We start from the raw sequence: 12,308 nt of genomic DNA on the forward strand, positions 1-12,308 counted from the left end.
GAAAGTGTGGTGTGTACCTAGCACTAGATTGTACAACTAGAGTAGAGGGTTTGTGTGTTCATTTTAATGTGATGAATTTTAAAAGTCTCATGCAAATTCATCAAGTGCTTACCCAAGACAGTCTTTAAACGTATGGTAAGAATTTTGTGTTATAGCATTCAGGACTGAGGAAAATACAGATTTAATTGATGTGTTATATTTTACATTCATATTTAGTCATAATTTACATTTGCTTATTTTGTGCTAAAAGAGTCTTGATTTAAGTTGCATGGTGAAAAGGTAACCTGAGGACAAATGTATTTACATGCCTGGCTACTTTGTTAGGCCTTAATTTATTGGCTTGCTGCCAAGCTCTTCCAAAATGCCATGACCTTCTCATATGGAGCTCAATGTATCTGTCAGTTAATTATTTTTGTCTCAAAATTTTTGTAATAAAACTTCCTGGACACATTTTTTATTGTAGAACAAATCATTGTTTATAATAAAGTCAGATAAATTGTTATCTGGAGAAAAAAAGATGGTGGTGTTTAGATTTTGACTGTCTTTGATATGCACCTCTGCTGTCATACAGTTGAATTCCATTATTCTTGAAGATATGCTCAATACTCTGCATGTTTGATGGTCCTTCATACATAACATTTTCTTTGGATTTCATGTCTTGCAGCAGAATTGTGCTTCGTAATGCATTTTCAGTCACTTGTGTGTACGACTGGGAAGAGAACCTTTCAGAGTTGATTCAAGGAAGCCACAATTTCCTTATGCTATCATGTTGGCAGCAACATAGCTGAATTAAAGGATTCCTGTCCACTGTTTTTTGTTCCTGTTTTTGTGGAAATAATCTGTTTTAATTCTGCACAAATTCAGTAATCTGGTTTACAGTGCAGTCTTGCAAATAGCTGTCATCACAGCTGTAGGGTGGAAGAGGGAGAGGTGATGAGGGGATGTGAGGGACTGGTATTGTGGAAGGGATACAGGAGGTGCTGAAGCAGGCACTGATGCTGGTGCAAGCTCCTTTCTGCCTAAAGTGTGTCCAGACTGAACTGGTGGTGAAACAAGTATGAGACATGAGAATGATTCCCTTTACCTTACTGGAGTGTTACACCTTAACAGGTATTGTGTGTACATCTTATTGTTACTACTGTAATTCCTGTGGGTCCCTGGCAGAGTAAGCGTCTGTTTTGAGAGCTGACACTCCTTCATGTAAAGCTGTGTCAGCTGAATCAAGGTACTGCAGCATATAGTGGAAAAGGCCATTAGTTGAAGTTTGAATTCATTAGCAGAGATGTTGCACTTTAGATATTTGGAGGCACTGCTGTTTCTTTTTCTGCAGAGAATGCTTATTTGCTAGGACTTAGAAAAGCATAACACATTTTTACAAATAAATTAAAAATCACTACTTCTAATGCAAATCAATAATAAAATTTTAAATCTGCCTATGATTTTTATTTTAAAATTCAATGCTAGTAAAATTGAAAGAAATAACATTTCGATTTACTCAAATCCTATTTTTTTGTGTGTGACTTTTTACTTAAAATCATTCATTTCAGGATAAAAATTAATCTGGAAGTTTATTTCTCACAAAAAGAGAAAAGAAATAATATATGTTTTCCAAAATAATTATAGTAACTATCAAGAACAATTGTTCAGAAAATATCTGCTACTAGAAATGGTAGGAAAACTTACATACTGTGTTTTCAGCAAATGGAAAGCTACAGCATGGTTGTAATACCTGACAGTTTCTGAAAATATATAATTGTCTTTTAATTAGAAGATATTGATCGTTATGTGAACATATATATTCTTCAGGGAAATCTGATTGTTGGTAGTATAAAACTAGTACAGTAACACTGTTAGTTTAATCGAGGACTTTAATTTCAGAGCAGTTATGTGCAGACAGTTGTGCAACGTTTTAAGTTACATTCAGTAAAGTTACTAGTTTGTTAATCACCAATAATTAGCATTTAAATGGATTAATCTTTGTTTGTGTGCTTATGTTTTTTTTATTTTTACTGTAGTATGCAAGTGTTGAGAAAGATGGTGAACATTACATGACCCCAGAAGATTTTGTGCAGAAATATCTAGGACTTCATACAGATCCACATCACAATCCTAAAACAGTGCAGCTGTTGGCTGGAGTGGCAGATCAAACTAAGGATGGGTGAGAATTTTGCTTTCCATTTGAAACTTGTAATGCATTAGTACATGTGTGACTCGTGAGTTGGATAACTTCATCTTCTAAAATACATTATTGATTTTATTACACTTTAAGCTTATTTAGATAAGTTTGTTTACAAGTACAGTAGACTATAGATTTGGGAAAACTGGGGAAAAAAGGTGGTGTTTAACATGGGGTTTTTTTAAGTTCAGATTTGTTTTAGTGACATTTTAATAAATACTACAAATGCCGAGGAAGTCGAACTGCAGGGAAGTTCAGCGTAGTATGATTGCCTTGGAGTTCTTTTCTGTGTGTTCATGTCCATGATTAGATACTGTATAGCATCTTCAGTACCTGTAATTAAACATGAAAATATGGAAGAGCATTCTTATTTCTGTAGTGTGCAATTCAAATCAAACCGTTGAGGTCTTTTTTAAAGTGCTGACTCTTAGAAAAGAGAAACGTGAATGACTCTACTCAGGAAGAAGGTGTTTGCCTAATGAAGATAAGGTCACAGCACATAAAGCTTTTCCAGTGCTACTTACAGATGATCCTGCTTGCTTCTAGACAGTTCCCTCAAATCAATTTGCAAAATGTCTACTCTGCTGAGGTAGTACCCCCTAACTCATTTGTCTTCCACGGAGCCTTTTTTTTTGCTGTGTGTAGGCTTCTAGTTTTGGCCTTGGATTGTAGGAGGATGTATGGACAATGTTGAAGTAAATTGACAAAGTTAAGATGGATCAGAGAACAGGTCAAGAATGCAGAAGTGAGTGGGTATTTGGTATGGAGGAAAATGCTGTTAAAATAGTAAACATTTGTAAATGTGTAGATGTAACTTATTTTAAATTGAACTTAAATGTTTTTGTTTCCCTGTTGTGTTCTGCTTTAGAATATTTTATTAATTTGCTTATTGTCTTGAGCAGCTTGCTGCACAGTATCTGTGCTATACAAGTGAAATGATATATGCTATATACTTTTTACACTAAATGACGAAAGTAGGATCTTCTGTTTGATGTGTTACATGATTTTTCTTTTTATAAAGCTGCACTACTTTGCTAATACATTTGAATGTGCATACATTTTGTAAATCTAAATAACCTGTCTCTATTTCCAGTACATGGCTGCAGTTTGTTGCTCTGTTTCGAATTGGAAAGGATGTTTTGTATGTATCTGTTGAAATAATAGTCTATTTGATGACTAGTAAACCAACAAGCTTAGTATCTTGTTCCTCTCAAAAAGCTGTTGGTTATCTTTTATGGTATGCATTTCTTCAGAAAATGTCTTATAAAAGGATCTTTCTTGCAGTAAGAAATCAATAATTTGTTTTATTGCTAGAACAGAACTTTGAGGCATCACTTTTTGTTACTTTCCCTGTAAATTGAATATAAAGGGATTTTTTTTTTGGTGGTTTTTTTTATTTTTTTTTTAATCTGGGTAATATTTGAAGTGAATTAATCAAATATGGGTAAGTGTGCTTTATCGGCTTCTGTATGGGAAGGGTGGGATTTTTATTTTGCACTACTATATAGTCTGCAGTGCAAAATGTTTATCTGCTTGAATACTTGTCTGAAACTTATTTTTCTAAATGTTTTAAATATTTCTCCATAATCTGTATTTCATGTAAAGAATTTGTTATACCCCCATCATCATCAGTTTATTTATTTACTTCTACATTCACATTCTTTCATTTGGGGTGAGTTTTAATATATCAAAATCCAGACACTAATAACTATATAATCTGCATAGAGAGTTTAATCTGTAGCATGAATAACTATTGTAATCTTCAACTGAATTCCAGAATGCATCACATCTTTCCGAGGACATAAGTTATACAGAAGTGCAAGGAAGCCCTATTCCATACATACATTTGTAAATTAAATGACAACCCAACATCATGCAGCAAGTCATTGAGAAGCTTTGGGTTCTCTTACAAGATTTCATTTCTGTATCTACTGTTGTAGTCTCTTAGCCTTGCTTGCTCTTCAGATAAATAGTCACAGTGTTCTTGCTTGCTTTCATTGTTAATATTTTTTTATGTCTTTTAGGTTTAAGTTTGGCACTTCACAAAAAAAAAAAAAGGACATTTTGGAACTGGCTCTCTGTAGGCATGTGTTTAAAAAAAAATGGTTTTTTACTTTTTTTCTGATGGTAACCTGATCCTCATTTAACTGTTCCAGAGTACTGTTGCCTTCTCCCGTTACTGCAGTACAAGACTGGTTTGCTTTAGTGGAACTCAGTAAGGCAGTTTATAAAACAAAAGACTGTTCACTTTCAAAATGTTTATTCCTCATTGTTAAAAATGCATGTTCTTAGCAATTAATGCAATGACCTCTAAATCAGAATTTCACCTGAACTTCCTTGTCTCTTGCCTGTTTAATACAGCAGGATTTCACTGATGCTGTAAACATTCCTATGTCTTCAGGCTGCTGGCACTGGTTTTGAAATTAGGATAAATACCCTCTCTGAATAATGTACTTATATATATATGTGCCTAAACCAGTTTCTCAATTATATAAGTCAATTACCATTAGTAGGTATTGCAATTTTAAAATAAAAGATTTTTTCTCCCTTCAGGCCTTCAAAATTTCACGGTAGTAATTCAAAATTCTTCATTTTAGTTGCTTGTTTCTACATACTCTTTTTGTCAGCATATCATCCTTAAATCTGGAAATACATTCTTGAGCAAAGTTCTGAAGAAAGAGTTGGTATTTCACATAGTGGAGAGTCACAGCAGAGCTATACATAATGTCTAAAAAGCTGTGTTGTGTGGGGAAAAATGAACAAAGAGTTGTAGTAGGAAAAAAGGAAAGATAGAGAAGAACTGTAAACACATGGGTTACTTAGTGTGCTTTTGGAGGGTAAAAGTAGAGAGGAAATAAGAGGAAAAGAAATTTTTTTAAAAATGTTACAAATTAAATGAAAGGTGAGTGATTTGGTATCGTTATGGACTCTGTAGTGCAGTGGGTTCACTGGGTGATACTTGAGTAGTGATCGGGTGGGAAGCTCCATCATTCCGTGTAATCCAGTTCCTGTTATCTCCCCGCTAATGGAGGATCACGGAGGATATCCCTGCTCTTAGACATTGCAAGTTGAATGTATGGAAAGGCAATTGAATGTGTCTGTCTCCTTTTGCTGTAGGCACTGTTAAAGTGAGACCTCTGAAGACATCTTCTTTCAGGTTCAGGCTTCTACGAATGCGTTCTACAGAGATCGCCACTTGATTTTGTCAGTTGTAAAGCTTCCTGATTAGGAATTAATTTGTATGTCAGCTTTATGCTTGTATGTGAGGTATATTTTGAAATGATAGTATTTACAATTGTTTTAAAGGATCATCTGTTTCATACTAACCCCTTGTTTACCAAGGTCATCCTTCGGATGAGATTGGCTTTGCGTCCAAAGAACCATTCTCATATCTCTGATTTTTGTGGCTGAAATGCGACACATTAATACCATAATTCCATATTTGCCAGATCTTAATTATTTTCAAAATCACTATTTTTTTCTGTATTTCCTGTGTAATATCTATATGCAAGGATGTTAACATATGTAACCTTTTTTTAAAGTGTCTCAATTCTGCTTCTTGTGTACTTTGATAGAGAAAGACTAGATAAAGTAATGAATAGTGTAGCTTGATTTTCTTCTGTTTTTTTTTTCTTTGTAGGGAACAGAATTTATACTTGACTTATTAGCACTAAGCAGTGTTGTGTGAAGTAATTAAACTAAAGATATCCTTTGAAGAGTACTAAATTCAGATCAATTGTGTACATTTTCTAGGAAAATGCACCATCTACAATGATATTCTGTTTTAACAGCATTTACTGAAATAGTAATTTTTTGTTTAATTAAAGAAATGTAATTGGAATTCTTATTGCCATTGATAATTTATTTGATGCTAAAATATATATCCCATCGTTTTCTGTGCCAGCATTATCCTTTATCTTAGCTTAAGGCTTATCTTTCTGCAACTCTTTTTGCATGCGGCATTCGGACCCCTTCTAAATATTTTGTTTTTCTGTTAGTCAGAGTAAGCTGAGTGCCTCTAGAAAAAGTACTTATTATTATCCTAACAAATTATCTGTGCATTCAAGTCTGAGTTTATATGTAGTGACCACAGGGACTTGGATTTTCTCTTCAGTGTTGCAGAGATGATGTGGGAACCTTATCTGGGGCTATCGCTGCTTCCTTATCTTGCACAGAAACAACTTTCCTAATGCATCCTGAGTTGGCTTTTTTCTGTGTAGCAATTGTCTTGCATAAACAACTCAGAATCTTGTGATCTGCTGTTACACTGAAGTCCTTCCCTACCTTGTCATGTCTAACTGTTCTTGTGTCCAAATGTTCCTACATTCTTTATTGTCCCCAAGTACATGACTTGGTGGTTCGCATGATATTTGAAGTGTAATATTCTTTCTGTATGTGTAGTAAAGTTTAACTTTTTTTGACCCTGGTTTTTTTAATGAACGTTATACATTGTTTTAAGAAAATTTATGTTTTGTAGTATATTCCTGTACTTGAATTAAAGCATCTTTTCTTTCTCAGTAGAAATATATATAGTAATACAATGTCAGACCTGTAGATTTCATGGTAATAGAATTTCTGTGGTTTTATCTCTTAATTTTTAAGTGCTGTGTACTTACATTTAGAATTACGAAGTAATGAATTATAGGTGTTCAGTGGGAATTGATTATGTTTTGGCTTTGATGGATATGAAGAATTCAGTTGCTTTATAGAGGAAGAGAGTTGCATGAAGGTTAAGTAACTACTTAAATGTAACAAATACTTTTGAGTTTCTAGAGTCTTAATTATTTTATGTTAGAATTTTATTTTAATATGTGGATCATATAGTTTTCTAGAGTATCAAGTGCAAATGATCATTGTTATTATGAATATTTTTGTAAATCTTAGTAACTTCTGTGTTTTCCTTTGTAGGTTAATTTCGTTTCAAGAATTTTTGGCATTTGAATCTGTTTTGTGTACTCCAGATGCAATATTCATTGTTGCTTTTCAGTTATTTGACAGGAATGGCAATGGAGAAGTAACATTTGGTAAGAATACCTAAAGAAAAACAGTTTAAGAAAGTGATTATAATAGTATCAGTCATAATAATGGTTCCTGACCACAGGTGCATAGAAATGTATATTGTGCAGTACTGTACTGTTTCCCTAAGAGTTTGCATGAGTAGAACTTTTTTTTTCAAGTGATACAAGCTTAAGAAGTACACAGAGGCAAAATATGTTCTGCTCTGTCATCTTGAATCAAGATTTTTCATTTTCCTGAGGTAGTTTATACAATGATGTTTTGCTCAGTGTCATCCTAAGTGAAATTTTATGTCCTGGACTTTAAACTGCTTCAACAATGGGGGAGTTTTAAAATACATTCTGGATCTCCACATATCTTTGAAGAATTGTCATTAGATACAATAAGAGCTCAATATAGAAATTAAGGAGGTCTAATCTTTTGATTTCCTAGGTTAGTGTTCCTTTTCTTGAGGAGCAAATGTTTAATGTTATGAGTGTAACTTACAACTAGATCATATATTTGAAAAACTAGGAAGAAAATAATGGCCTTCAGTTTTGTTACCTTTTTTCCCCAATCTCATAAATTAGTAATCAGACAAAATTCTTTAGGCCAACTATACTGCTTTATGATATTGCTAAATAACTGTTATTAACATTGCAGTTTAAGGAGGAGTAGGCTTTATTTTTAAAACTTCATGTTTATGAAAATTAGATAAATCAATGGTAAGAATTTTAATAAAATGGATTGAGAATTAAATGTTATTTTTATCCAAAAGAATAAAGCTCTTAATAAAGAAAATACAAACTATGCTTGGATTTGTAACCACTTGCTGTTTGTACTATTTCATTCGTATGAAAAGTGTTTCAACTTGTTGAAAAAAAAGCGAGGGTCGTTTTATGGAAACAAACTGCTTGACTTACGATGTCTGTTAAATTACATCGTTAACTGAAGAGTCAAATACTAAGCAATTGGGATACACAACATCTTGAAAAGAAAATCTTTTAGAATTTACGTAAAGACGAAGTCAGTAAATGCAGTCATTACGAATTGGAGAAACTACTGCAATCAGTGTGACCACGTTAATGATGGTGTATTTAACAGTCTCACAAAACGGGGATTTGAACTTCGTAGCTCTCATGAGCACACCTGAAATTGCTGGTTCCATAAATGAACAAAATTGTATGCATTTCAAATTTTATACAGATTGCTCAGTCAGACTGAGGATTGTTACTTTTATGAGTGTGTAATTAAATTAAAGTCTAAAAGAACAACACAAACAAGAAAAATTGTAAACCAGAAAATGGCATGTTTTTTCTATATCTTGCTGAATTTTTTTAATAGGGCTGATAAATCTTGAATAGGAAATTCCTTAGGGAACTTAAAATTTACTGTTGGTTTCTTGTTTTTTTACGAAATTAATTATATTGCAGTTATTACTATATGTTGCAACATAACATAGTACATATTTTCTGTGCTACAGTTCCCACATTTACTGCTGCTTTTTTGCCTTTTTTAATTCTTGTTTGTAACATGGGCTGTTTACTTCATATGCCTAACATACAAATTAATACATGTGTGAAAAATGGCAATGACGATATGTGATGTTCAGAATTTGGTAACCCTTCAGGCAATTTCCAAGTCAATCTTCTGGCCTTTAGAGGCTGTTTTATGCATGAGTCCTGCACTCTTTCGTTTTCATAGCACATAAACAGAAAGGCACAGAGTTTAGTTTCACGTGGAAACAGGACAATATGGAAAAATAAGTCTTAAAATTAAAAGTTTTAGTAAATTATTAGAAATGTTCTGAAACGGAATAAGTTTAGATGGTGTGGGAATTGCTGTCAGACAAGTCAAGTCTGTTATGGACTGTGTAATGTACCCAAGTCTGCAGGTAAACCATGTTGGTTATGGGAGCAAACACCAGTCAAGATTTTCTAGCTCAGATGAAATGCTCTGTGGATGTGATTGCATTGATGCCAAAGCTAACTCAGACCAGTAAGTCTTGCCAGAAGCAGCATGGATTTACTGAGGTTTTCCTGCACTGTGCATCTGGAGCAAGGGACAGAATTAACTTGGATCTGTCTGTTAGACCAGTAACTTGAACCCAACACTGGCCTTGTGTGAGAGAATGCATTTTCAAAAAATATTCTCATAACTCAAATTTTCAGTTATCTGGAGAAAGTTAAGTATACTTGTTGAATTTTAGAACTGGCTCTGTACTTGAAAGCAGTTTGGTCTAGTTGAGTTCACATCTGCTATTTAGGATTTGTTTACTGACATGATTTTGGACCATGCTAAAGCACGTTAGCATTTTACAGTCCTCTTGAGCCTGTCTGCCACTTGTCTCTTAAAATGTTGAGCTTCCAACTCTCCAATGATGAAACTATTATTTAAATTGTATTACGGAAGAACTATCTTAGAAGAGGAGCAAGAGTTTATGATTCTTTAGAAACTGTTTTATAGAAATACTTGTCAGCTATGCTGTGCTAATCAAAGTACTTGTCTGTGCAATATCATATGTTAGTTGGAATTGTTGAAACATGAAGCCTTCTGTCACTTTAATATCATCTGCTTTCTTAATGCTTTGGGACAGTTTTCCAGGAGTTTTGGACATCCAGAAACCCTGTATGAATGACTTCCATAAATATGCATTTAGTATTCTGCAGCATTTGTATAGTAGGTTCATTGCAACGAGAAATTGTACCTACTTAGTATGAGCAAACTGCACAGTGTGCTTAGTACACTGGACTTGCTGTCAACCTGGTGAATAAAAAGCAGTAAAATGACTATTTTAATAACCCAGTGATACAGCTGATAGTGTAGTTTGTTACTTTTTAATTCATGTAGAAATGGAGAAATAGCATGTATTTTCCTGATCAAGTGATTCTACATCTTCATAAATGCTTCCTAGGTGAATATTTTATGCAAAATGTGTTGCTGATGAGCCCTTACAATACTGCATTAACCATAAAATATTTAAAAGGTAACAGCTAAAGCTGATGCAGAAAAGTGATTTTTTTCTCATGCATTGTTTTCTTGTTACGGGTTTCTGTCTGTAGCCAGAGAAAACTGACAAGTGCTTTGCTCTTTTGATCATGGGATGTAACTGCCTAAGCTGCTTGGAGAGTGAAATATTTGAAAACACTCCATAAAATTTATACTGTTGTACTAAGGAATATTATCTCTCTTCTGTGCAGGTCTTTTGACCTGAATTCAGGTTAAAGCAGACCTGAATTTGCTCAGGCTATTTGTGTTTTTCCAGTGTTGAAGCAGATAATCCTTACTGTGGCTCAAAGATGAAATCTGTGACTATGACTGAAACTTCTCTGAAAAACAGGTTGTCTAACTGGAAGTAAAAAGATTCTTTGTAATTTATCTCTTTGGCACACGATACAATGGTCTGGACTGCATCAGTTTTTCAAGGCTTTTCCCAGCTGTTCTTCCTTGTAGACTCACCACAAAGAAAGCCATTCTCTGATAAACTGGGGAATTTCAGAGATGCTTTTTTAGTTAAATACACATGCAGATACAGATAGAAAGATAGAGCTGAATTTGTTCGTGATTCTTGTGCACTCAGAATTATTTTGGAGATAATTGGAAAATATTTATGGAACTGAACATAAGGCTTTTAAAAACATCCTGCAACTCAAAATCTAATTACAAATATCTTGCAGAGTATAATAGCAGTCTTCTTCAAAAGTATTGAGGAGGAGGAAAGCAATCAGATGCCTAGTAATGCAACTATTTGAAAATTATATGATATTGGTGAACTGAAATAATAAACATCAATTTAATAGTTTCAGAAGTTGGGTGTACAGTGATACTGAAGTCTTGCCCATCTATTTTCTTAAACCAGTTTTAATCTGGGAGAGAAAGTTCAGGATTCCTCTAATCAGGACATAGAGTTTGAGAACACTGGAAGAAGATGAGCAAGAAGAACAAGAGAAAGGAGTTGAATATATGTTGTTATTAGTGCTTTTATTTTTGAGCATCAGGAAACATGGATCACTCCTAGTGCTCACTTCTCCACCGTTTCTGAAAGGGCAGTTGGATTGGAAATGGTAGGATTTGGATTTAATTGTAAAAGTTCTGCGTTCTAAAATATTATTTGCAACCATAAAGGCTGGAAACCTTTTATAATGTAAACAGAAAAATACAATCACATGTCTACAGAGCTGAGGATGTAAGAAAAACACTGTGTTTTTATTAAGTGTGCTATAAACCAGAACTGCTATTTTTTTGGCTTCCTGGTAGCTGTTAGTTGCCTGTTTTCAAGGTGTCTTTTACTTAACACGTGCAGATAATGTAGGAAACACCACTTCCTTCTGTCTTTTTTTTGTTTTGGTATGATCTTTTCAGACTTAAACCACAGTTTTAAATACATGTGAACAATGCAGGTTGGCAACTCCGTAATAATACTAAGTTCAAAACCATAGTTCAACAACAGGGAACAGAAAAGGAATTTTTTGTTAAGGCTGTCATTAATCTTAACTTTAAATAGATTCACTAATCCTTTTAAAATAAAAGTAGAAATACTATGTAGCTATTTCTAATTTGGCTTTCTCATGTCAAAGTAATTATTGTATTACTTACCTTTGGATCACTTTTAATATACTTCTGCGGCATCAGGTGCTACAAAAAAGTCTTTCTGCCTTTAACTGTGATTCTTTATTTTAGGCTTCAAAGTGAAAATATGCTATTTGCAGAAATAATGAAAACCAGCAACATAAATTTTAAAATGCATATGTACATTAGGCCTGAAATATCTACAAATGGGACAGTAGATTACTGAGTAGACAGAAGAAACTGCAAAACAACCCTGATAAACAACAAACCTTTAGTATGCTTTTGCTGCTACTTAAGACTTGCCACTTTTATATTTTTGTGTCCCTAACAAGCACGATTGATGTTTCATCACTGGTGAGAAGCAATGGCAAACTCTGTTAACACGTTGTTGGCACTGGAATTGTGTGAGGTTTCCACTCTGCTTCTTAGGGAGCTGCTAAGTCAAAACAAATAATAGGTACTACCTCAAGGTTTACTTGGGGTACTGAGCTCATCCTTACAGTGGGCCACCAACAAGACATCGTAGTGTTTATAATTTAAAGTATTCTTTCTCCTTATATGATATGGA

The 12,308-nt window shown here is 33.9% G+C and overlaps 1 protein-coding gene across 3 annotated transcripts in view; it reads left to right on the forward strand.

Annotated features, from left to right (window-relative positions):
* SLC25A12 (solute carrier family 25 member 12) overlaps positions 1 to 12,308 on the forward strand; it is a 47,845-nt gene that overhangs the window by 2,858 nt on the left and 32,679 nt on the right. For 2 of the 3 annotated variants that reach the window (XM_027637274.1, XM_027637275.1), the window contains exons 3-4: positions 2,016 to 2,158; positions 7,085 to 7,200. In XM_027637274.1, the coding sequence (XP_027493075.1) occupies positions 2,016 to 2,158; positions 7,085 to 7,200 (259 nt within the window). Of the gene's footprint in view, positions 1 to 2,015; positions 2,159 to 7,084; positions 7,201 to 12,308 lie in introns of those variants that run through there. The other variant, XM_027637276.1, reaches the window with a different exon arrangement.

The sequence above is a fragment of the Corapipo altera genome, unplaced genomic scaffold (assembly GCF_003945725.1).
Source record: "Corapipo altera isolate COAL_440 unplaced genomic scaffold, ASM394572v1 45, whole genome shotgun sequence".
NCBI classification, from domain to species: Eukaryota; Metazoa; Chordata; class Aves; order Passeriformes; family Pipridae; genus Corapipo; species Corapipo altera.